This window comes from Panthera tigris, chromosome D2 (assembly GCF_018350195.1).
Source record: "Panthera tigris isolate Pti1 chromosome D2, P.tigris_Pti1_mat1.1, whole genome shotgun sequence".
In the NCBI taxonomy this organism is placed as follows: Eukaryota; Metazoa; Chordata; class Mammalia; order Carnivora; family Felidae; genus Panthera; species Panthera tigris.
Window position 1 is genome coordinate 83779071 of NC_056670.1, and position 26861 is coordinate 83805931.

At 46.0% G+C, this 26861-nt stretch overlaps 1 protein-coding gene across 7 annotated transcripts in view; it reads left to right on the forward strand.

Annotated features, from left to right (window-relative positions):
- Positions 1-26861, forward strand: part of MGMT (O-6-methylguanine-DNA methyltransferase) — a 298543-nt gene that overhangs the window by 211964 nt on the left and 59718 nt on the right. Inside the window, exon 1 of one of the 7 annotated variants that reach the window (XM_042959909.1) lies at positions 14987-15126. The exons of 5 other annotated variants lie outside the window; for them this stretch is intronic. In XM_042959909.1, the coding sequence (XP_042815843.1) occupies positions 15002-15126 (125 nt within the window). In that variant the 5' untranslated portion in view covers positions 14987-15001. Of the gene's footprint in view, positions 1-14986; positions 15127-26861 lie in introns of those variants that run through there. One more of the 7 variants, XM_042959910.1, reaches the window with a different exon arrangement.

Sequence of the window (26861 nt, forward strand, 5' to 3'; positions counted from 1 at the left end):
TTTAGTCAAATTTTATCTATCTTTTCATTTATGATTAGTACATTTTTCATGTTTAAGAAGTCTTTTCTCTCCCATAAGATCATGAAGGTTTTCTGTATTCTACAACAGAGATTGGCCAGCTTTTTCTGTATACAGATATTTAGACAGTAAATGTTTAGATAGAAAATATTTTTGTTTTGTGGGCCATTGATAGTCTCCATTACATATTCATCTGCTTTTTATTTATTTTGTTAACATTTTTATTCATTTTTGAGAGACAGCATGAGCAGGGGAGGGGCAGAGAGAGAGAGAATCTGAAGCAGGCTCCAGGTTCTGAGCTGTCAGCACAGAGCCCAACGTGGGGCTGGAACCCCCAGTTCATGGAACCCATGAACGGTGAGATCATGACCTGAGCCAAAGTTGGATGCCCAACCTACTGAGCCCCCCAGGTACCCCTCATCTGCTTTAAAAAAACAAACACACAAAAAAACAACCCTTTAGAAATGTAAAAACCCTTCTTAGCTTGTGGTAAACTTCTGCAGTCTCTAGTTTGCCTATTCCTGTTCTAGAAGCTACAGGGTTTTTTTGTTTGTTTTTATATATAAAACTATAATATAGGGGCGCCTGGGTGGCCCAGTCGGTTGAGTGTCCGACTTGAGCTCAAGTCATGATCTCACGGTTGGTGAGTTTGAGCCCTGGTTCATGAGTTTGAGCCCTGCATCCAGCTCTGTGGTGACAGCTTGGAGCCTGGTGCCTGCTTTGGATTCTGTGTCTCCCTCTCTCTGCCCCTCCCCTGCTCACATCTCCCTCTCCCTCCCCCTCTCCCCTCCCCTCTTCCCTCTTCCCTCCCCCTTCTCCCTCCCCCCACCCCTCTCTCGCCTCTCTCGCCTCTCTCAAAAGTAAATAAACATGAAAAAAATTCAGAAGAAAACCAAACTACAGTAGACCCGCAGTTGATTTTGTTTGATGTTGTTTTATAGTGAAAGGTGTAGACAGTGTCTAAATGAGTCTGTTCATTATTGAGAGATTCTGCCACATTTATTCAGTGACCCCTTTGTTACAAATTGAATTACTCTTGAGTTCTCTGCTCCATTTTATTGGTCTATTTGTTTAGTCTCCCATCACACTATCTTATTGTAGCTTTAAAACAAATATTGGTATTTAGTAGACAAGTGCCTCAGTTCTTTTTACAACTGTCTTGGCTACTCTTAGCCAAGACCTTTCCACCAGCATATACATTTTAGAATTTGTCAGCACATTCCAAAGTAATATTTTTAAAATGCTTTTTCTTTTTAAACTAAGATTTGATTGACTATAGATTGGTTGGAGGCAAATTAACTCTTTCCATTTTTTAATCATCAAATCTGTGAACATGTTATATTCCTCCATTTATTGAATTTGTCTTAATTTTTCTCAATGACTTAGTTTTTCTCTACAAAGGTCTTGCACACGTTTTGTTGGATTTATAGCTAGGTATATATGTTTATATATCTGTGAGCTCTTGGAAATGGCACATTGTTTAAATCAGCAACATTGCCTTCAATGTTGGTTGGAATGCACTGCTAAACGTGTTTTGACTTATAGTTCATAAGAAAATTTTAATTATAGGACACTTCAGGTTTCCTTAGGTCAGTTTTTAAAAACAGCTTATTTTGTTTGACTAGTTGTACTGACTAGGATCTGCAGTACAGTGTTAAATAGAAGTAATGAGGGTAGACATCCTTACCTTGTTGCCAGTTTCAGGGAAAAAGTATTCAGTGCCTTTGTCCTGATCAGTGTGGCTGGATGTTCAGTTATTTTATTCATCTTGCTCAAGATCCTATTTGTGGTTTTCTCTTTCTCTATGTTGTTTTCCTGTTTTCCGTGGCATCAGTTTTTTCTGTGATATCAGTACACAGGCATAATTTTGTTGCCGCATTTCAATGACTTGGAAGGCATTTACACAATTCCATTAGACTCATCTCGTGATGTTTTCCTTTTAGCACTTGTCATGCTGCAAACTAATCACTTCCAATTACACATTAAGTGAACGCTCCTCTGTTGTACATTTAAAAGGATTTCAAAATCTGGCAACTTCCTTTATACTTGCCTTGGTCCCAGCAGAAGCTGCTGGAACAGTGGTTTGTGCTCAGAAAACCCATCCACTGTAGAATCGTGTGGGACTTTAGGTCTTGAAAAGGGTAAAACCACTTGACATGTCTTGTGATTCGAACAATGCTACTTGTCATGAAGCACCTTTACTGGAGTATAAGCATGTACCTGCTGTTCTGCCTTAAATTCCTTAAAAACCTGTCATATCTGCAGCACATACTGACTTCCAAAGCTATTTTGTGTTTAATAATAGTGAAAGGCAGTTCTTCAGACGCAGAAGAATTTCAACCCTGCTCTGTAAAAATTGTGATAAAACCTTGTCACTGCTGCTAAGCCACTGAAGTGTTCTCTGGTAGGTAGTCAGGCTATGCGGTTTTCCTTTCTCACAAAATTTCACAAAACTAATGATGGTTAAGTACAGGATAGATTGAAAGATTTTCTCAGGGTACCCGTTGATGGATAATAAACTGAATGACCATAGAATTTAAATGTCTTCTGTTTTAACTCTGTTGATTTGTTCAGCTAAGCCTTTTTCTGCTTCACACATTTTTTACCGCCATCATTTATAATACATCATAGCAGGTTCTACTTCAGGTTGTACTGAATTAGTGTTTTCTGAAAATATTCTTGCTGTGGCCATAGTTTGTCAACTTTTGATCTGGCTTTCAACTTATATAAACTACAAAGAGAATAGTAAAATCCAAACCAAGGAAACAAAAAGCCAATAAAAATGATAAACTCACCAGACTGATGAGAGAGAGAGACAGAGAGAGAGAGACAGAGAGAGACAGAGAGAGACAGAGGCACAAATTGCCCATGCTGGTTTTAAAAGGAGAAATCAGTACAGATCCTATAGGTATTAAAAGAATAATAAGGAAATCTTTTAAATAGTTTCATGCCAGTAAATGTGATGACTTAGATGATATGGAAAAATTCATCGAAAGACACAGACCGTCAAAGTTCTCAGGGATAAGTACCTTGAGTGTGCTAGGTTGTTATATGACTCTACGTGTCCATACTCAACTGTGTACGTGTACCTAAAATGAATGGATTGAATTAATGTAAATTTTACCACAGTACACCTGACTATAAAATACTGTCTGATGCAGCCCAATATTTACTTTGATTTACATGCAGATTTAGCATTTTTGCTCTTCATTCTGTATCTCTAATCTCCCTGCCGTTGATAATTTTTCTTCTGCCTGAATAATTCCTTTTCACTAATGATGTGCCAACACCAGCTCAGAGTGGCTCATGAGGGCCCACTCTTTAATTCACAGTAATTTGGTGAACTGGGTATCATACTCCTTATTGAAAATTTATAGCTAGATACATTACATTTAGAGGTAACACTCAAAAAACTCATCCCTTCCAGGTACACTAATTTGACTGTTACCTGTGCCCTCGAGGTCATTTTTATGGTGATGTACTTCTGAGGATCTCTTCCTGGCTGTATGTTCAATGCTGTCAACATTGGTGTTTTGAAATCAGCCCTAGTACAAGTCCTTACAGGAATCAGTAGATGTTGCAGATTGGGGCTTCCTTGCCTAGGTGAGGGGCTGATAAAGTATAGCTCACTGCGGGACATCTATTTTTGTATGTGAATTTTGAATGTAACCCAGCCACACCCATTTATTTGTGTCTTGTCTGTGACTGCTTTTAATATTTGAACAGCAGAGTCCATTAGTTGTGACCAGACTACATGGCCCACAAAGTCTAGAATTTTTTACTTTCTGAACACTTAAGAAATCCTTTGCAAACCATTGGTCTACTTTTAAGCGTGATGCAGGAGATGTTAGTAATGACCTTAGCTTTGAGAGTGTCATGTGTGTAACCATTACGTTTTGAATAGCATAAAAATTCTTGTAATATTTGAGATTATAATTGGATTCAGTGGAGAATTGCTCCTCTGTAACAAGTACGGGAGGTTCAAACTACATCTTCACTGCCTCACTGGGCTCTCGTCAGCCCGGCATCCTCCATGTGCGTGCTGGTCATCTGTCAGCTACAATCACAGGGTGGCTCTGGGCACAAGAGTTTTGCAAATATTAGTGACAGCTTCTGAGAGAATCAGTGACTATCCGGAATTTGCCTTAAAGAATATTGTATGCTATGTAAATTGTGTGCTACATATCCTTTGTATCAGTACAATTTATAGTTAAACTGTTGCCTGTGTGCGTGCATCCTTACTTGGGAATGCCAGTCACACACACGTTCGTTAGCACCCATTGTCTTCCTCCATACGGGGTTACTGGTAAGGAATGCTCAGTTTTGTGCTTCTTTTTCTGAAGTTAGCTTAATTTTTATTCTTAAAGGATACTTTTCCTTGGTGTAGAATTCCAGGTTGACCTTTATTGTTCCGAGTCTAGTGATGCCTCTAGTTTTTTCCGAGGCTTCCATCATTCCTAGTGAGAAGTCAGCTCTAAATACAGACACTGTTTCTTTGAAGTAATAGCTCTTCTCCAATTCTGCATTTGAATGGATGTCCTGCTGTGAAACCCAATGGCTTCCTGGATCTGTGGCGTAATGTCTTTCAGCAGTTCTTGCGCTCTTCTCTTGCTTCAAAGGCTGTGGTGCTTGTTCTCTCTCATTTCCTTCTGGGACTCCATCGACACTGGGTCTGCCCTTCGTCTTGTTCTAGCTTCATTAGTCTCCATTATCTTATTTGTATGTTTCATTCCGTTCATCTCTTCTGATCTAACAGTTTACAAATTTCTTTCTTGTGCCAAATTTGGTTTTAAATCCTTTCATAGTATACATTATTTCCAAAATATATTTTCCTAGTGTTTTCATTTTTTCAAACAGTTGGCAGTCTTCCAAAATTTTGAAATCTTGGTTTTTACCCTTCTTGAATGTAATAAACAACAGCTATCTTAAGTTTGTATCTGATACTCCTACCACTGGAATCCCTTGATCTACTCTTATTTTTATTTTTATTTATTATTGAGAGACAGAGACCGAGAGCGAGCGAGCAGGGAAGGGGCAGAGAGAGGGAGACACAATCCAAAACAAGCTCCAGGCTCCGAGCTGTCAGCACAGAGCCTGACGCGGGGCTCGAACTCACGAACCGTGAGATCATGACCTGAGCCGAAATCAAGAGTCAGAGGCCTAACTGGCTGAGCCACGCAGGCCCCTGCTCTGTGATCTGCTCTTAGGATTTGTGTTTGCTGTGTTTTGTTCATCTTGTCATGTGTCCAGTCATTTTTTTATGTCACGTTATTGCCTTTGAAAAGTTGTGTGTAGACTGCATCGTGCCTAATGTAGCAGTGTTCTCCCTCCAGCAGGTGTCTGGGGGCACTGCTGGTCTGGGCCCCTCCTCTTAACCTTGGGGATTCAGATGATTGGTGCACGGCCACGCTTCCTCTGGGGTTTGGTTTAGTGGACACTCACCCTCCTAGAGGGTGGCCTCTGAGGTTCCTCCCCCACCGTGAGGGGCTCCTCGGGTCCTGCAGGCTAGCTTCCCTTCTCCCCTGAGACAACAGGGGCCCTGACTCCTGTCCTCCCTGAACCAGGTCCTGAGTTGTCAGTGCATGATCCACCCATTTCTCGAGACCTCAGATCACACATCCTGATGTTAAAAATAACACACTATTCTCGGCCTGCCCTCTTCCTCTTCCAGGGACACTGTACAGGCAGAAATTCATGTGGGAAGACACACACACACACACACACACACACACACACACACTTTGAGCTTTTTGTCTACGTTAAGGTGTCTTCCTTACAACGCCTGCCACTGTGCCAGGGAGCCCAGTTGACAGGTGGTGTTGAAGCTGTCTCCAAGCTGAGGTCCAAGGGCCAGCCCTTTGGACCCATGCAGAATGGACTTCATGCCGATATGGAGGGTTTCAGGTTATCTTGGCCTGGATACATCAGCTGAAGAAATTAGCACCTTGTGTTTCCAAGTTAGTGGGAAGTGAGCGGTTAACAAGATACATGAATTTTTTGAGATGACAATTCTAACCATATCAAAACACATTTGTGCGGTGTTTAATGGGTATTTAAATATGTTTAGTAAATATGATTTACACTGAAATATAGATGGGAGTGTGTAAAGAAATAGTTCTTTTTGTCAAACCAAATCCTTTTATATGGTTATTTTGCTGAGTCTTTTAAAATACTGATGTAAAACAGCAATATGGTTGCTTCTATGTGTGTTGGGAATATTTACTAATTTTTAGATGCTTGAGACTCATACATACGGGCGATTGTTTTGGCTGTTGTACAAAGGCAGTACCCCGGTTCCCTGATTTAAAGGTCTCCAGTACCTGTGGAGTCGTCTTGACTATCATTTTTATGAAACTAAGTGCAGGAATGGAGCATTCTTTCATGGCATTGTAAGATGTTAATGCCTGTGACTTTGAGAAGCAAAGTTACCCAACGTGGTGATCACTCAGGCCTCTTCCATTCCAATCCTAAGGGTAGCAGTTCCTTAAAACACCTCTAAGATCCACACCGCATACGATGTTGAAGCTTTCATCCTGCAGGTAGTGATGTTTCAGGAGCGCAGTGGGGACGGCTGCCTGTCACTAGTGAGCGTGTCTGCCTTCTGCGTCTGCTGGCTCTGCCTCCCCCGCCCACCTCCATCTCGCTCCGTCTGACCCCTTCAGGCCTTGCCACGGGGACCCCTTGCTGATCTTTCAGAGCAGGGCCTTGATGAAGTGCACACGGCAACTCAAGTCGCCAAAATGAAACGCAAACTAAGAGGGGAAAAGTTTTCCAAAGGAAAAATAAAAGAACTTTATAAGGAGCCTGGGAACCTTGCTTTGGTCCTCCTTGACACTGGCTGGGGGACAGGGAGGAGCAGAGGTACTAGAGTTAGGGCCGCACGCATTCTTCCGGAACCTCCTCACTTCGTAGATCCTTCCTTCAAGAATCACGTGCTGGGAGCACAGCAGGAAGACACGAAGTCCCGTCCTCCCTGCCCTCCTGGAGTCCACAGTGCAGGAGGCTGGTGTTCAACAGCTGGTGAACAAGTGATTGTTTAATTGGAGTAGAGAGAAATTCCGCCAAGGAGAAAGATCAAGCACCGTGAGGGTGTTGGGGTGGGGGTGTGGCCTTCTATGTGGGGGACGGAGGTGGCTTCTCTGAGAGGCAACATTTAAATAAGATCTGAACAATGAGAAGGGAACACAAGAGCGTTCCAGGCAGAGAGGACTGTGTGTGAAGTCCCCATGCACTCGGAAGAATCCAGAAGGGGACCGGTGTGTTCTGCACAGAGTAGCTGGACAGGGACCAAGGCAAGGGCCAGGCCATAGCAAGGGGCCAGCTCAGTCTGAGCGCTGGGAACACATCAGGAAGCCATTTGGAAGGAACCGCCATAGTTACTATTAGTCGTCTCTGGCTGTAGGGGGGAGAACACACTGGGTTTGGAGATGCTGGGGGATGCAGGCCGGCCGATTACTAGCCCGCCGTCCTGGTCCAGGCAAGAGAAGAGAGGAGCTTGCCCTCCTGGATCATGATGGGAGTGAGGTCCCCAGGCGGAGGGGTCGTTGGCAACAGAGCAGGAGGCCCGGCCGTGGAGAGACAAGGATGTCGACGTGGGGCGTCCTCCTCCTAAGGTCTGGGGCAGCCACACCGCCACGCAGATGGTGTTGGTGCAGAAATGACAGGACAGAGGAGGGAGATGTAGGTCGAGAATGGTCCCCCTTGTAGCTGGGGGTGTGAGCTGTGGACGCTGATGATCACCTGGGACGAGAGCCTGAGGGAGAAGGCAGATGGGCCCCACCACAAGGGTGGGCAGCGGGACCCGAGGCTGGCAGGGACTCGGCGTGAGGGCCCCACAGCCCATCTCCCAGTGTCAGCGACGCCACCTTCCTCACAGCAGCACCTGCGTGTCCCCTCTCCTGGAACCAAAACTTTGTGTCTGAGCCTTCATGGCATGCCAGCATTTAAGGGGCAAGGAGCCAGTCTCTGGAGCCCCTGTGAGGGGATGACCAGGTGCCGCTGCTGCGACTATCATGTGGCACAGAGGCTGGCATGCACGGGCAGGAGGGAGGGACGGAGCCCCACTGACACGGCAGAAGCACATCCCCCCTTCACTGCAGCCCGACTCAGCAGCCCCATCCTTCAGGTAAGAATGGCCACAGGCTGGGGGCCAGAAGGCAGCTGCCCGTGGGCAGGTGGCAGCTCAGTTCGGTCACGAGCATCCTTCACCCTCTCTTACCCGTCAGCTTCCGAGTCTGCGAGCAGCTGGCCGGCTGAGCTCAGCCCTGTGGCCTGGTCTTCGGTCCCGAGCTTGGGACGCAAGCACAGAGGGGCTGGTGGAGACGGTCGCTGGGACTTAGTTAACCAGCAGAGAGGATTTCCCGGCTGAGGAGAAGGTCTTCAAAGAGCAGACACAGCTGGACTGGCTGTTTTAGCAGACTTGCCTTAGACCATGCCCTTCCGTGACCGTGTCTGTCTGCGGCACGCGCCCCCCCAGCAGTTTCCATCCCTGTGGCTGGAGTCCACGGGAAGGCACGTTTGAGGGACCCGCCACGTTGGGCTGCACTTGGCTTTGAGTCTGCAGCTGAAATTTTGTTGTATTTCATTGAAAATAAGCATTTGATAATAATAATCACTTTAAGTTGATAAATTCTTTAAAAAAAATTTTTTTTTAACGTTTATTTATTTTTGAGAGAGACAGAGACAGAATCCGAGTGGGCTAGGGGCAGAGAGAGAGGGAGACACAGAATCCCAAGCAGGCTCCAGGCTCCGAGCTGTCAGCACAGAGCCCGACATGGGGCTCGAACTCACAAGCTGTGAGATCATGGCCTGAGCCGAAGTCGGACGCTCAACCGACTGAGCCACCCAGGAGCCCCGATAAATTCTTTTAAATGAGAGAAATCATTAAGGATGGCTTTTCTGCAGAAGTAGTACCCAGGGAAGTGAAATTCTGTCTCCCTGGGAACTTCTTAGTAAATACAAAGGCAGATTGCCTACGTTAAATTAAGATCACGGAAGTAGAATCTCACACGCTTCACATTTTAAGCACACATTCTGTGTGCCATGGAACAGATAACGGACATGGGCACCAAGGGTTTTTTTTTTTTTGTTTCTTTTGTTTTTTTTTTTCCTCTTGGAAAAAAAAAGTTGAAACCATTAGCATTTGGAGCTTTCAGAGTCCTTATTTTAATTAGTCTCCCACATACTGGCGACAGAAGGGTGGAGGTCCAGGCCTTCCCGTCGTTACGGGGCTAGTGGGTTGCTGCACCTGCCACCCTGGGTGTGATGCGTGAACACCCCTGACCGTGCTGGGGGGACGAGCGACCTCCATGCCAGAGTTCACTGAGACAGGACTTCTGTGAAACACACGTGCTCTTTTAACACAGGTTTAATGCGTATATTTTCATTTCTGGCTTTACGGCATTTGCTTTGGGTTTTCTCACCTTGTGACCTAAAAGTATTCTCTGTTCATAATTTTAGCCACTTTATGGAGCACTGTTTTCTTTCTGGACAGACCCTTAGTTCACCTGTGTGAACACATGTCAAGTTTCCTTGGTTTCCAAGGTCACCTTAAATTGGCAATCTCCGTTCTATGAATCTCTGTGCTGAAGAGAACAGCCTGCTTTAGGTTTTGGTGCACATGCTTCAACCCTTTACTTTTCCCAAAGGGAAACCATCACAAGCACGCCCTGCTCCCTGAGCGACACCCGGATCTGGCAGGGAGCAAAGGAAAATCACTTGCAGCCTGAAATCAGGGGCCTGTCTTGCCGCCTAAACAGCCTGTAAGCTGCACCTGCTTCTCCCCAGGCCCCGCTCAGCGGCCCGTCTGAACAGGATGCCTGTCTCTTGGTCCCTCTCTGACACTATCAAGCGGCCTTCTCTTGCTCGTTGTGACCTGGGAACACGCTACACGGGGCTGCGGCCTGCTGGGAAGTCACACTGGCCCGGCTCCCCAGGCAGGGGAGGGGCCGGCCATCCGGCCAGGGCCGGGACCATGGAGCATCCGGCCAGGTGAGGGATGCTGGCGTCCTGGGCACCTCGGTCACCCTCCCCCCCCCAGTAGCAGGAGCCCTCCTGCTCACGGAGGAGGCCAGTAGCTCCCGTACGAGATGCAGCAGTGAATTTAGATTCTTCTGGTGTCTGCGGGTCATTACTGCAATTCCAGCACCTGGCTGCGAGGTCATAAAGTTGCCCGGACAGGTTGTGAATACCAAGCCCCCAGTAACCGGGGAGGCTGCCCATGTCCACCTTCATTACTGCCAGGAAACCCTCGGCTCAGGGAGGTTAGCATGTGCTTCGGAAGGGGAGGCTAGGGAAAGCTGCGTGGCCGGCTTCCGTGTGGAAAGCCGTGACTTCCCGTTCTGAGGAGGGGAGGAGACGTGGCATCGCCTGGAACTGCCCCAAAGCTCAGCGCACAGCCGGCGGCGTGGCCTTCCCTTCCCGAAGCCTTGGCCACCTGCCAACGGGCGCCGCAGGCTCCCGCACGCCCGTATGCTGCCCGGCCCGGCCTCCCTCTCTGAGCGGGAGCAGGTAGCAGCGGTCGCTTCTGCGTGGACAGGCCGCCAGCGCCGAGCGGGTGGGGCCTCGTGCCCCTGCGTGGGCCGGGAGGCCAACACGTCACCTCCCGTTACCTCGGGCACAAGGCAGAGGCTCCTACCCTTGTTCCGAACAAACGTCTCTCCTGGAAAATACGTTCTTCTGCTCGATGCGCCAGGAGGCAAACTAGATGTATATCGTGAACCTTAAACTGCGTACAAAATGTCATCAAGCCCTCAACACTTAGGGCAGTGGCTCCTTCACGGTAGCATGCGTCACGTTCCATGTAGGCCCAGTGCCACGCACGAGATTCAGCCACGACTGACCTAAGAGTCACCTGAGGGGCACCTGGGTGGCTCAGTTAGTTAAGCGTCTGACTCTCGGTCTCCACTCAGGTCTTGGTCTCAGGGTCTTGAGTTCACGCCCGCATTAGGCTCCATGCCGGCATGAAAAAGAAAAGTTTCCTTAAAAGCATAACGTTCTTAGTATAAATGAAATGTTATTCATAAGATTATAAAATTTTAAGTTTTCAAAACCAAGTAGTTCAGATTAATGTGTTTTTGTGGAAAATTGAGTCTGATTAATTTTTGCACTACCATGGGGCACCTGGGTGGCTCAGTTGAGTGTCCGACTTTGGCGCAGGTCATGATCTCGCGGTTCGTGGGTTCAAGCCCCCCGTCGGGCTCTGTGCTGACGGCTTGGAGCCTGGAGCCTGCTTTGGATTCTGTCTCCGTCTCTCTCTGCCCCTCCCCGCCTCATGCTCTGTCTCTCTCTCTCTCAAAAATAAACATTAAAAAAATTTTTTAAACCACTAACAACAGGGCACCTGGATGGCTCAGTCGGTTAAGCATCTGTCTTTGGCTCAGGTCATGATCTCACGGTCTGTGAATTCGAGCCCCGCATCGGGCTCTGTGCTGACAGCTTGGAGCCTGGAGCCTGCTTCGGATTCTGAGTCTCCCTCTCTCTCTGCCCCTCCCCCACTCATGCTCTGTCTCTCTCTCTCTCAAAAATAAACATTAAAAAAATTTTTTAAGAAATTATTAAAATTTTATTATGTGATTAACAGTGTGGTATCTATGCCCTTAAAAGAGTCCTCTTCTCGGGATGCCTAGGTGGCTCAGGTGGTTAAGTGTCCGACTTCGGCTCAGGTCATAATCTCACAGTTTGTGAGTTCGAGCCCCGTGTTGGGCTCTGTGCTGACATCTTGGAAGCTGGAGCCTGCTTCAGATTCTGTGTCTCCCTCCTTCTCTGCCCCTCCCCTGCTATGCCCTGTCTGTCTTTGTCTCTCAAAAATGAATACATTTAAAAAATTTTTAAATGTTTGCACTATCATGTATCTATTTCCCAGACTGTGTGGATTTCTCATGTGCCTTGAGGATTCTAAGGAACAAAAAGATTTGGAAAACTCTTGTTTGGACCAGGATGAAGGCACCCCTTCACTGCCAGACTTTTCAGGATTGGGTATGCCAACCTGAGGGCCTGCATTTCACCAACAAATGCTTTTCTTCTCCAACACATGTGAGCCTCCTGAGTGATTTGGGGACCCACAGAACATAGGGAAATGCCACCAGTTTCAGTGGGGAGGTGTGTAACTGAGAAAACAAATAACATGTTTATATGATGTGGAAGAGGGCACTTGGGTGGCTCAGTCAGTTGAGGACCCAACTCTTGATTTCAGCTCAGGTCATGATCCCTGGGATGGAGCCCTGCGTCAGGCTCCATGCTGAGTGGGAAGCCTGCTTGGAATTCTCTCCCTTAGGCCCTCTCCCCTGCTTGTGCATTCTCTCTCCCTCTCTCCCTCCACCCCCCGTCTCTGAAATAAAATTTAAAAATTAAAATAAATAAATTGTGCAAGAGTGCAGCCCAGTGAACATCGACCGTGTTGAATGTGCTTCTGGAGTGTAGACGGGTTCTGCAGTGGTGTCTTTATGTTGGTAACCTGGTCAGTACACAAATCCACCCCCTTCCCGGGCTTCATCCTTTAAGGAGAGACTTTATGTTTTCAACGTTCATGCGTCAAGGACTTACAACCGTCTGACATTAGCTGATGCCATTGAAACAAAAAATTGGTCCGAGAACACAAACCTAATACCTTCCTTGGAGAGTTACAGTCAGGGCATTGTGTTTACCTGACAATATGTCATGTTTATAGTTCTAAGAAGGACTCCTACAGACTTTGTGGGAATACAAAAGTGTCTCAAAATTAAAAATAATTTTTCCAAAATTACTGCTAACTGAACAGATCATTCCACCTCCGTTATGCCATTCTGATCCCCTAGTGTGTAGAGGCTAGAAAATGCGTGTGATCTGGAGAGGACGGCAGGCAGGGACTGCATCTGGGGCTGCGTCCAGTTCAGTAGCAAACAAGCGTGGCATTTCATAGACCCTGTACGTTCTCCTCATTCGTATCCTATCGATTTGTGACAGTGATTACATGCTATTGTAGCACAGGGAAGAGGGTTTTTACCCGACTCTATGACTTGTAGACTTTCTGGGAATTTTCATTAAAGTCAGTGAATTGTACAAGCCGAGACAAACGAGTTGGAGCTGACTGGTGCATAGGCCAGCCTAGGCTTAGACTGTGTTTCTCAGGCATAGTTTGGGGATCCAGTGGCAGAGACAGTGGTCGTGTTGGAATAAAGCCTCCTTCCGGGGCTGTGGAACTTGGATGAAAGGGGAATCTGCACAGAAGAAGCTGGATACGGACGCTTAGGAGGAGGTGTCCTAAGCGTCCGTATCCCGACACATCCGGGCACCGAGAGGAAGGAGGGTGTGCTGTGTCTTGGGACCTCCTCCTTCCTCACAGAAGGCTTCACCTGTCCTGGCTGCCTTGGGGTTTAGATAGCCACTCGTAGAGGTGTGTTCGGGGGTCTGTCTGTCCCAGTCCACAGGGTGGGGCGGGATGCCTGTGCCCTGGCCTTCTGGTCCTCCCTGGGGCCTTCCAGAGTGACCGCTTGCAGGTGCACTGAGGGTGATCTGCACAGCTGTGCCCTGCCCATTAAGCCTGGGGATACCAGGGTGTTTTCTTGCAGAGTTAGAAATATTTCCTTCAGGAGCTGGGTAAGGCTCTGGCTTTTCTGTGATGCAGACTCTCATTTTTAGGGTTGGCTCCTTCTCCGCAGCCTTGCAGGTGACTGGGATCTTCTGCTCAGGGCTTGCGTGGCCCGGGAAGACCTATTTGTTGTGGTGGTTTTGACTGTTGAATTTTTCTGAGCTTATTTTGTGTTTACAAATGCCTTTTACAAATAATTCCCAACTCAGCATGATTTGGGGCCTTTCGCCTACAAGCTCACAGGCTCCCCTCCTGCATCCTGTCCCAGAGGGCACGTATCCACCTTCTAGGAACATGGTGTGTGCCCTTCTCTGGATCGGGGACTCTGTCCTTCTCTCTACCTGGATCTCTCGGTCCCTCAAGAACGTCTTCACACTTGCCCCTCATGACCTTCTCTGACCTCTGCCAGCTCCTCTAGAAACCTAGCTGCCTTCTCCCTGCTTCTGTGGCCTGTGCCCCCAGTGCCCTTACCACAGGGACACCCGTCTTTCCCACCTGCTGCCACTGTCGGACGCTTGCTTCCTGAGGGACCGTGTCAATAAATCACTGGTTGCCGAGTGGTGCTGGTGATGCCATTTGGTACGTAGGCTTCATCCTGCATTTCCACGGAAAATGCCGGACCCTGCCCTGCACCTTCCCCTGCTCCCTCTGCCTTTACCTGATGCTGGCGTGTGTGTGTCCCCTCCAGTCTAGATGATAGCCCCTCAAAGATGGCATTTTCATCAGGCTGGCCTCTGGCTGCATACCAGTGTTTACTTCAGACATTCACCCAACCAAGGCATCTTAAATATCTGAGTTCGTGATGTGGGTTACATTTTAAATAACATGATGGTGTGTGGCACATGTCATTCTTAAGTGAAGTTTCCCCTGGTGTGCATCGAAAGCATTCACTGTCAACCGTCTCCCAGAGATGAAGCCTCCAGCAGGGATGCCCAGGGTTCCCTGAGAGCATCTGCTGAGAGGCCGCACAGCTGACCATTCAGCTCCGAGAGATACTGCCCATCTTGAAAATTGGCCCAGGATAAGAAAATTCCAGAAGGATCAATAATATGTATTCCTTTTTAAAATTGTGTTCCTAAACTTCTGCTTTGCAGAAAACCCTATAAAAGGGGGATGGTAGGTAAGACCAGGACCAAAGACTTGCAGACCCCGTACCCGACAAGAGGTTTGTGTTCCTAACGTATAAGGTCCTGTCGGAACTCAACAATAAGAAAATAACATTCCAGTTGGAAAAGGGGCAGAAGAATCGCATACTCTACCAAAGAGGACAGAAGTTTGGCAATAAGCCCAAGAAAAGATGATCCCCAGCAGCCAGTAGGGAAATGCAAGGTGATGTCACAGTGAGACACCGCTGACGCCCAGCAGCCACTGTGGAAACGACGTGGTGGCTGCTTATGAAGTTAACCTATAGCGTCCATGCAGGCCCGGCGGCGACACTGCTGCTCAGACGTCCTCGAGAAACAGAAATTCGTGTCCACGCGAAAGCTGTGCCCAGATGTTCACAGCCCCAGGTCGGGAACCACCCAAATGTGTTTCCAAAGGTGAATGGATAAACGGGGGCCCATTTTCAATGAATACTTCCCAACAAAAAGCAGGGACTCGTGGACACATGACACAACCTGGAAGTGTCTAAAGGGCCTTGTGCTGAGTGAAGGAAGCCAGCCCAGGAAGGTATGGTTTTCGTTGCGTGACACTCTTGAGATGACAAACGTGTAACGATGAAGAGCAGGTCAGCGGTGGTCAGGTACCGACCAGCCAGGGGTACCGTGGGACTGTAGAGAGAGGTCCGTGTGTGACAGAACAGGGCTGTGTCCTGCTTTGTAAAGCATACGTTAAACCTGGTGACATCGAGTCAGATTTGTAGTTTAGTTGCCAGTGTTGTACCAATGTCAGCTTCCTGGTTTTGAGAATGTACTGTGATTCCTAAAAGGGTATCATGGAGGAAAACGGAATAAAAGGTACATGGAAGCTGTGTCCACTCTTTTTGCAATGTCTTATGAATCTTCATTTTTTTTTTTTTCGAAATAAAGTTTTAAAAAATCTGTTCCTACTCCATACCAGTTAAAAAAAAAACAACAACAACAAAAGAAAACACAATAGAGAGTGGGAGAGAGTGGGCACGTTGCTGGCTTTGCTGCTGTGAATTCGAGAAAAACAGCTTTGTGTAAGAATGCAGGCGTAGGGGGTGGATCCACTCGTGGAAGGAAAGTAAATCCCAAGCTAAAAGACGATTTCCCCCCCACGATTTAGGGAAGAAAGGAAACTCTTAGGCTGGAAAAAAAAGTGTGCTGAACATGATACCGCTCATTGCTTACTCTTTGATTAGCCTCATTACCTTGTGTTTTAATGACTTAAAAAACAGATCCAGAGCAGCCAAAGAGAAAATGTCCAAGCGAGTTTCAGGCTTTCCCACGCGACAACTTTTAACAGTGTGCAGGGAGGAGATATGGAAAACTTCTTCCTGACACTGATCACATTTGAAACTTCATACTTTCTTAATTCAGTCTGTTATTGACAGTAATATATTTTAACTCGAGAATGTGTTCATTCAGTGCATATTGACTTGGCTTGTGAAAACGTCCGCCATACACGCTGACATTGGATTTCCTGTCATGGTGACTTAGACGTCAGGACAGCAGTGAGTGATTCCTGCCAGTCAAGGAACTTTCACTGGAGCCCCACTTGAATGGTAATAATCTGCTCCTGTAATTGCTGTGGAAAAGGAAAACCCTCTAGAGATTTTACATCTAATCATTTATTTATAAATCTGTAGATGGCAGTCTGCAGAATACGCATCGGGGGTCAACTTTGTGCTCAAAACAGTTGCCTGATGTTTACATTTCACAGTGTATTTTTTTTTACCAATACCTCCAGCCCCCGTGATCACAAAAGGACCCCGGCTTGCTGGTACTGCTCTGCGCCTCATCCCATGTTCCAGCCACTTCATTACAGATGCCTCTGCAGAGGCCGGTCCCCTCTGTATTAGCTGAAATATGCATGTTTTTCCATCTCATTAATTCAGTCTACATACAATTAATTTTTGCCTATTAATAAACCCCTTGGTGTTAGTGACAGCTATCTAAACCACTTCACCTAGTGTGGAAGAGAAAAGTGTACTTGCAAATTTCCACCCCTCGTCTGCATTTTTATTGTCGTATTTGTGGGTTGGCGGGTGTTGGTGCATAAATCAAGCATTGCCAGGGAATGTAAGCCTGCTGAAGAACCCGGTCTTGGCCCAGCTGATGGGGAAGTCTGAAATATTAATTAGCTCCACTTGTGTTTGGGATAGATGGAGACAGAGAAGCCGTCCCAGCTTGTTCGGGTCTCAGGCCACAAAGAGATTTATCGGAGCCTTAGATAAGTCAACTTTCTTTTTTTCTTTTTTTTTTTTTTAATCTAAATTCTCAACTAATTTGGATACCCCTGAAAGGACATCTTTTCTGTGTGTTCAAATCTCATAAGTTCTCTTTTTAGAAAAAGGCCTCTAAATACAGAGAGATGATTGTGTGTTTGATGGTTCTTCCTACCGATAACGTCAAAGGGAAATGCCGAAAACGAGAGTAGATCTTTGCAATTGAAAGGAGGCACCACCTCCTTTGAACACTCATGTGGGAAAGTAGGAAGTCTCTCCCGCTCCCTGCCGGCCCCACCCAAGGTCTTGGTTTTGCTGTCTTCTGATTTACCTTTGTGAGGTCTTTGCCACAAACAAATCACCAGCCAGGAGGAAATGCATTCCTACCCAGGTGTTAAGAATTCTTAGATTTCTTGGGGTGCCTGGGTGACTCAGTCGGTTGAGCATCCAACTCTTGTTTCGTCTCAGGTCATGATCTCACAGTTAATGAGTTCAAGCCCCACATCGGACTCTGCACTGACAGTGTGGAGCCTACTTGGGATTCTTTCTCTCCCTCTGTCTCCGTCTGCCCTTCTGGCTCACACGTGCGCCCTCCCTTTCTCTCTGCCCTTCTCGCTCGTGCGTGCTCTCTCAAAATAAATAACTTAAAAAATTTTTAAAGAACTCTTAAGTTTCTTGCATGGATTTGGAAAAAGTGCAGTCACCATGCACAGCAATAGTCTCTTAGGGGATGCAGCCGCTGGCCTCTTAAAAGTTGCTGCAGTGACTGAGTCCTTTCTGAGGGTCTGCATCTCGGATATGAAGCCGGATAGAGTTTATGGCAGGCCTGAGCAGCAGATGAAACTGTCCATAGAAGGGCTTTAGCGCGCCTGTCCTGTCCACAGGGCTGATGTCACGTGAACGTTTCTGGATCGTTTGGCGAGGAGATTTAGCCAGTGTCGCTGGTCAGCTATGTTGGAAGCAGGTGCTTCGTTGAAAGATGGATAAACATTCAATTTGCTGATTTTTAAACAGGCCATATATATCACGTTTCTCAATTGTGATGATTGACAAGAATATCTTAGCGAGAATATTTCATAGGAACGTGTAACAGCTTGAATGAGACTCTCCATTTGGATACTGTTCACAGATACAGAAATCTCACTGCCATGTGCTGAAGCTTCCTGCCCAGCTGTGAACAGCCTTGCTGGCTGCCCGTGTGAGCTCTCGGAAGGGCCAGTCCTGTCCTCGCAGTCCTTGTTTAACACCTTAGAATGCCTTCCCACACTCTGGGGGTGAAGAGGAGACCTGCCCCTTAAGCCTGCCCGCCCCTGTCTCCCTCAGACCTGCAGCCTTCTTCCCTTGCCGCCCGCAGGGCCAGATCCTTCCCGTGTGGGCTCCTTCCCCGGGGGCCCTCCTCCATCCAACTCTTGTGCTTTTCCACGGCTACACGGTGTAACACAGGAGTTCAGTAGCTCATGCGGTGAGCGATTGGTTAATACTAAGTACAGTTGACCCTTGAGCAATGGGGGTTGGGGCACTGACCCCCCACACAGTTGAAAATTCACATTTAACTTTTGACCCCGCCCCCCAAACTTAACTATTAATAGCTTACTGTTAACTAGAAGCCTTACCAGTGACCTGAACAGTCGATTTATTTGTTTTGTGTGTTACATGAGCCATATACGGTATTCTTACGGTGAAGTCAGCTGGAGAAAACACCGATAAGCAAATCATAAAGAATAAGTGTTTACGGGACCGTAGTGCATCGAGCAAAGTCTCCGTACACATGGACACACACACTGACACCGCATTGTTCGAGAATCAGCTGTCCTGTCAGAACACTGAGTGTCAAATTCCTGACTGCCATGAGCTTCTCCAGAGCAAGTCCTATCAATGATAACTGATCATTTCATGAAGTCTAATGAAGACACCATGAGTTGGCTTTGGAGTTGAGTAAGTCAGCCTCTGAGAAAGTGAGGTATCTGCCACTTTTGTGAAGAATTGTCTGCATGCACGGATCTTATTTTGGCCTGGTTTCTAGATAATTGAGGAAGTTTCTATTTCTGTTATCTCTGCACCACAGTAGTTAATTATCCCCTAGTTCTGAGGACCGGCCAGTGACCCTCTTCCTCCCCTTGCCCTTGATTATTCGTAAGTTTAAGACCGTGCCCAGTGGCAGCTGCTCACCACCATCCGTCATCCAGTTCATGCTACTTTTTAATGTCAATTATAAAGAAAATTGCTCCTCTGGCTTCAGAAGTTTATTTAAATTTCTTCTGCGAAAATTGGTGGCTTTTCAGACTTCATGTCGAAAGCAGTAGAAACAGGCAGACATTGGGAGGCAATGTGTCTGGTGGATTCTTCTAAAAATGAAAGTTCTGTTTTGCTGCTGTTTAGAGACTCAGAAAAAAATAAAAATAAAAAGCAGCTCTAAATCCCCTCCCAAGGTGCCATCCAGATAGACCTGCAGGATGATTCTGTGTGAACAGGGCAGAAGACAGCAAGCCTTACCTTGGTTAGTAGGGGCCCTGCCTGTCCTGAGTGATGTCTTCTCTCTGCCTGGCATGCATGAGGTACCCCAAGCCAGTCCTAGCTCAGGACACCGAAGAAGAGAGCTCAAATACCGAGGAGGAGCACTGAGGGAGAAGGAGAAAGTGCTCGTGCCCTGGCCGCCAAGCTGATGCTGGCATCTTAGTACCATGGATGTGGACGGAGCCAAGGGCATCCCCCTCAGGACCAGTCCCCTGAGAACACAAGGACAACCTGTCCTCAGGGTGCATCCTCCCGCGCTTGCCTGGCAGAGCGGGTGGAGGAAGAGGTAGGCTGTATCTTCCCCATCCCTGCATCCCTTAGAAGCTTCTGTAGCGTGCCATACCTGATAGATACTGAGCAGGTGTTTATGTGCAGAAGAGGAACGCCACCATGCCCATTCAGTTCCACGGGGGACAAAATTCGTGTGTGCTTCCCCTGTCCTTGGGACACAGAGGACTGTGCTGAATATCAGCCCCTCAGAACATCTCTCGTTTCCTGGAAGCTCGGCATGCAGTTGTTAAATATTACATAGTTTGGGGTGGGGGGTGTATTTTTAGGAAGAAACATGTGTTTCTTTTTGATCCTTTGTTTCTTAAAATGTTCGGTGGAGTCGCACATTTCTAGTATGTGTATTTTATGTTACTGTTTTCCCTGTAAAACATTTAATTGAAAATGGCAAGTGGGATAGTTTGAGGTTTTTCCAAGCTTAGGCGTTCAGCTGCAGACCCAGCTCCTGCCAGAGTTTCTGGTTTGGTTCCTGGAAATAGGAGTTTGTTTTCTGAGTCACATACATAGTGATTAGTGGGGAGATGTTCAGTTTTCCTAAAGTAGGAGTGAAGGAAGCATGGGTACCAAAAAGGGGACAGTAGCCTGGGAGTCGTGAATGTTTGTTTTCAAGTCTGACTTCTGTTTAATTCTTGTAAGTGTTTTAAAGAAGAAAGCCTGGCGGAGCAGATCGTTTATTTAACACGAGCAAACACCCCTTTTCTGTACTCTTTTGGTCTTTTTTCCCGGGTGGTTACGCCAGCTCTTTTGAAGACATCGTACACCAGGCAGAGGGCCATTTCTGTTGGAAGAGTTGAGAAGATCCTTGGCTGAGCTTGTATTAGTCACACTCTGATCGGCCGGGCTGAGAGCTGACAAGTTCACTCTCCGTTGCCTTGTGCTCTGTGACTTCAGATCCGTGGTGTCTCAGGGATTTCTGCGCTGGGCCAGCGATGCCCGGAAGAGGAGAGGAGGTGATGGGCTGTGGTAAATGTGAAACTGCATAAGACCTGACGTGATTGCTCATATAGTATATAAATGGAGAAATACCGTCTCTATGATAAGGTAGTTCATCCAGGCAGTTCTTAAGTCCATGCAAGTGCGTTGAATCTTGGACGCTGGGTGGAACCAAAGCTGGAAATCCTGAAATCCCCTCCTGTGCCTCGGATCTGGTTCAGAAACCTATTCCTTAGATGTTTCAAGTTTTGATCAAAACTGGCCTGCGGTTGAAGCAGTCTGTAACTGTGGAAGTTTGTAGCTGGTGTTTGTATGTATCTTAACCCATTTAAGAAGTTCAGTTATTAAGCCCTTCAGAGAACGCATGACGAGGTTGATAGAAAACAAAATCTCAGGAGTACAATGACGCAGCAGAATACATCAAACTATTTTCACTTATTACCATTCACTGGCCATCGTGAGCCCTTCACCAAAGGCAGTGAAGTGTCCATTGCTTCAAATGACAGAGATGCCCGAAGGCACGGGCCGTGCTTGTGGAAGCCGGCAGACTGGTCCACGTGAACAGGGCTCAGTATGTGGGGGTGGAGGGTGAGAACACTTGGAGGCACTTGGGGTGATGGGATGTGGGGTGTGGCTGACCTGCAACCACAGGAGTTCTGGAGCAGCACCAACCATGGGGCCCGCTCCGTGGGCTGAGGTCAGCCTCGGGAGGGGGGGAGCATCAGGGGTGGGGGAGGGGCAGGCACAGTGCAGGATGACAAAGGGCCGTGGCCAGATTGGCTGGAGCTCGCGGTCCCTTGGGGTGACCCTGCGTCAAGGCCAGACCGGGGGTTCTGACTAACACCAGACAGAACCTGGATATGACTCCGTGTGCATGATGAGAAGTCAGGAAAGGCTTGTGAGCAGGATGGTGACCTGGACCAGGCAGGATTTTCAGAAGCTTTACCTGGTCTGGGCAGGTTCTTCACATGGGGAAAGGAGTGTGGCCAGGATGGTTCAGAGGCTCTGGTGGTTGTGCAGGATGCGGGTGCAAAGCTGTGCATAGGCTACAAAGGGGAAAGGGGAGGAGAGACCTCACCAAGCCAAACCCAGCAGTATCCCCAGGGGTAGGGGAGCATGTGGTGTAGGGGTCAAGGGGAGACCAGCAGCTGGGGCAGCTTTCCGAGAGAAACCAGAATCTAGATTCTCACCCCGTATCTTGTGATCTGTGCACATAGAGTTCCTGGCACAATGCCCAGTGCGTAGCGAGTGCTCAGTAAATACCAGTGCCATGATTGACGCCATTTATTCATTCGGTACCACCCAAACCGGGTGGCTCAGATTGATGTGGGTTGGGGTGGTTGGATGTAGAATCCGGCTTACATTCAGGTTTGGAGAAGCATTTGGATCTGGGAGCATCACAGGTGAGAGTACCAGAGTGGAGTGACAGGAAATCAGCAGTGAAGGGAACCTTCTGGAGAGACCAGGCCCACAACCTTCTGTACAGGGCTAGATACTAAACATCTTGTAGACCAGACCACCTCTGCCACCATTACTCGGCTCTGCCATCGTGCATGTAAACAAATGTGCATGGTTGGGTTCCAGTAAAACTTTGTTTACAAAAATAGCTGGTGGGCCAGGTTTGGCCCATCGAGGCGTGAGGACCATGAAGATAGTGAAAACCCTGGGGGGGCGGGCGGGGCGGGTTGCAGGCCGGCACCAGGGTGGTGCAGTCAGTCAAGCGCCCAACTCTTGGTTTTAGCTCAGGTCATGATCTCATGGTTTCATGGGTTCCAGCCCCGTAGGGCTCTGTGCCAGCAGCGTGGACCCTGCTTGGGATGTGCTCTCTCCCCCTGTCTCTCTGCTCCTCCCCTGCTTGTGCTGTCTTTGTCTCTCTCAAAATACATAAACTTTTAAAAAACAAAAAAGAGCTTAGAAAAAAGGAAATCCTGTGTGGGGACAAATGTGGGACACCGACGGTTTAAAAGGCTGGATGGTGTTGGCAAGGAGATGCTGTTGGCACAGCTGTGGAGTTGGCCCAGCAAGAGCTTGGGGCCTGAGCTAAGGGGCCGAGGAGGAAGGAGGAGGAAGAAACTCGCAGGTACATTCTGAGCATGAAAATGGCCCAGAAGGACAAACCATGAAGTCACTTTGTGTATAAATGCACACAGCCTCTCCTGGGAGAGCTCTGGGGACCCTAGATTCCCATCCGTCCTCAGCATGGGCAGTGATGGGCCCCAAACTGTCTGGGGTGAAAGGGCTCTCTGGCAAAGCCGGGCAGGGCAGAAGCAAGTTACGTCCCGGTGTCTGTACACAAAAATGAGTAAATATTCACAATGCAATATTAACACACCAGCAAAAAACCAAGCTGCCTATAGGATTCTAGTTTCTGATGGATTATTTTTGTACCTGCACCTGTCACGTGGTCTCCTAAGCGTGAACAAACCCGAGACAGTAAGAGAGCCAGAACAGATGTGAACAGTCTTTTTTTTTTTTTAATGTGGTAGCATTTTTTATTTTAAGGTGAGACTAAGGCTATTAATTCTTCCCATTTTTATTTAGTCTTACTATAATTTCTTCTCACTTGCATCCTGAGCAACTACCAAACCTTGCTAACTAAGTCTTGCATAAAGAGAGGATATAACTTGTTAGGAGGAGTAATTTCAAGCCATTTGTTCCATTTTTATCAGCACTAAATAATACCTTTTAACCTCCTATCGGGATGAGGGTAAGAATGCCAGATAAAATACAGGATGCCCAATTAAATTTGTGTTTCAGATAAACAATGAATCATTTTTTTAGTGTAAGTATTATGAAAAATTGTGTTGATTTGAAATTCAAATTTAACTAGGTGACCTGTATTTTTCATTTCTCAACTCGAGTATAGTTGAGACACAGCGTTACATTAGTTTTAGGCATACCACATAGTGATTCGACATCTCGGTACCTGAATCCGCACTCACAACAGCGTAGGTCGCCTCTGTCACCATACGACACCATCCCTGGGCCACTGACTGTATTCTCTGTGCTGTACCTTTTATTCCCACGACTTACTTGGTAACTGGAAGCTGGTACCTCCCCTTTGCCCATTTTGTCTGAGCGCCCACCCGTCTGGCAACCATCAGTTTGTTCTCGGTGGTTTTAGGTCTGATTCCGCTTTTGTTTATTCGTTTGTTTGTTTTGTTTTAGGTTCTACATGTGAGTGAAATCATATGGTATTTGTCTTTCTCAGTCTGACTTCACTTAGCATAATACCTTCCAGGCCCATCCATGTTGATGCAAATGGCAGACCTCCTATTTCTATGATTAATATTCCTTTGTATGTATACACCGCATTCTCTTTATCCATTCATCTGCAGATGGCCATTTCGATTGCTTCAGTGTCTTGGCTATCGGAAATAATGTTGCAGCAAGTATGGGGAGGTGCATATATCTTTTCAGATTAGTGTTTTCATTTACCCCGTAGTGGTGTTCCTGGATCATATGGTAGTTCCATTTTTAATCTTTTGAGGAACCTCTATCCTGTCTTTCACAGTGGCCGCACCAGCTTGCATTCCCACCAACAGTGCAGGAGGCTTCCTCTTTCTCCACACCCTCACCAACACTTGTTGTTTCCTGTGTTTTTGATTCGAGCTATTCTGACAGGCGTGAGGTGGTATCTCTTTGTGGTTTTGATTTCCATGTTCTTGATGGGCCATTTTTTAATCAGATTGTTTTAGCGTTGAGTTGTATTAGTCCTTTATACATTTTGCATACTAACCCCTTATCAGATATGCCATTTGCAAATGTCTTCTCCCACTCAATAGCTTACCTTTTCGTTTGGTTGATGTTTCTTTCACTGTGTGAAAGCTTTTTATTTTGATATAGTCCCATTAGTTTATTTTTGCTTTTGTTTCCCTTGACTTGGGAGACATATCTAGGAAAATGTTGCTATGGCTGATGTCAGAGACATTACTGCCTGTGCTCTCTTCTAGGATTGTAATGGTCTCGCATCTCACGTGTAGGTCTTTAATTCATTTTTAATTTATTTTTGTGTGTGGTTGTAAGAAAGTGATCCAGTTTCATTCTTTTGCATGTAGCTGCCCAGTTTTCCCAACACCATTTTGTTGAAGAGACTGTCTTTTTCCTACTTTTTCCTACTTTTTCCTGTGTATTCTTGCCTTCTTTGTCAAAGATTGACCATACAAGCATGGGCATACTTCTGAGCTCTCTGTTCTGTTCCATTGATCTGTGTGTCTCTTTTTGTGCCAGTACCATACTGTTTTGATGACTACAGCTTTGTAGTATATCTTGCAGTCTGGAGTTAACGATACCTCCAGCTTTGTTGTTTTTTTTTTCTCAAGATTGCTATAGCTATTTGGGACATTTTGTGGTTCCAAATAAATTTTAGGATTCTAGTTCTATGAAAAATGCCGTTGATATTTTGATAGGGATTACATTGAATCTGTAGATTGCTTTGGTTAGTATGGATGTTTTAACAAAATTCTTCCCTTCTGTGAGCATAGAATATATTTACATTTGTGTCATCGTCAGTGTTTTATGGTTTTCAGAGTACAGGTTCTTCACCTCCGTGGTTAAGTTTACTTCTAAGTATTTTATTATTATTGGTTCAGTTGTAAATGGAATTGTTTTTTTAATTTCTCTTTCTGCTACTTAGTCATTAGTGTAAAGAAACGCTGTCAATTTCCATATGTTAATTTTGTATCCTGCAGCTTTACTGAATTCACTTATTGTAATAGTTTTTTGGTGGAGTCTTAATGGTTTTCTACGTATAGTATCATGTCATCTGCAAATAGTGGAAGTTTAACTTCTTCCTTACCAGTGTGGATGCCTTTCATTCTTTTCTCTTGTCTGATTGCTGTGCTGGGACTTCTAGTACTATGCTGAATAAAAGTGGCAAGAGTAGACATCCTTATCTTGTTCCTAATCTTAGAGGAAAAGCTCTCAGTCTTTCACCATTGAGATGTTAGCTGTGGATTTTTATCATGGATAGAAGTTGGTTATGCTGAGGCATGTTCCCTCTAAATCCACTTTGTTGAGAGTTTTTTTCTGCATCTATTGAGATGATCATATGATTTTTATCCTTCGTTTGTTGGTGTGGTATATCACATTAATTGATTTGCAAATATTGAACCATCCTCGTATCCCTGGAATAAATCCCACTTGATCATGGTGAGTCAGCTGTTTAAAGTATTGTTAAATGGAGCTTACTAATATTTTGTTGAGGATTTTTCTGTTTGTGTTCATCAGAGATATTGGCTTGTAGTTTGTGTGTTTGTGTGTGGCATCTTTATCTGGTTTGGGTGTCAGGATAACACTGGCCTCACTGAATGTATTTGGATGCTTTCCTTCCTCCTCCATTTTGGAATAGTTTGAGGAGAGTAGGTATTACCTCTTCTGTAAGTGTTTGGTAAAATTCACCTGTGAATCCGTCTGGTCCTGGACTTTTATTTTTTTGGTAGTTTTATAATTAACAATTCAATTTCATAAGTAGTAACTGGTCAGTTCAGATTTGTATTCCTTATTGATTTAGTTTTGGAAGATTATAACGTCTCTAAGAATTTATCCATTTATTATAGGCTTCCCAGTGTTGGCATATAATTTTTCATAATATTCTATTATAATTCTTTGTATCTCTGTAGTGTCTGTTCTCTTTCATTTCTGATTTTATTAATTTGAGTCCTTTCTCTTTTCTTTTTTTGATGAGTCTAAGGGTTTATCAATTTTGTTTATCTTTTCAAAGAACCATTTCTTGATTTTCTTCTATTGTTTTTTGTCTCTGTGTCATTTATTTCTGCTCTGCTCTTTATTGTTTCCTTCCTTCTGCTCACCTTGGGCTTTGTTCCTTTTTAGTTACTTTAGTTGTAGGTTTAGGTTGTTTGAGCTTTTTCTTGTTTCTGGAGGTAGACTTGTATCATTATCTGTTTCCCTCCTGGACCTGCTTTTCCTGTGTCCCAAAGATTATGTACTGTTGTATTTTCATTTTCATTTGTCTCCATGTGTTTTTTAATTTCTCTGATTTCATTATTGACCTATTGGTTGTTTGGTAGCATGTTGTTTGGCCTCCACATGTTTGTGTTTTTCCAGTTGTTGTTTTTGTCTGTATGTGATTGATTTCTAGTTGTATACCATTGTGGCTAGAAAAGATGCATGCATGGTATGATTTCCATCTTCTTGAATTTATTGAGGCTTGTTTTGTGACCTAGCGTA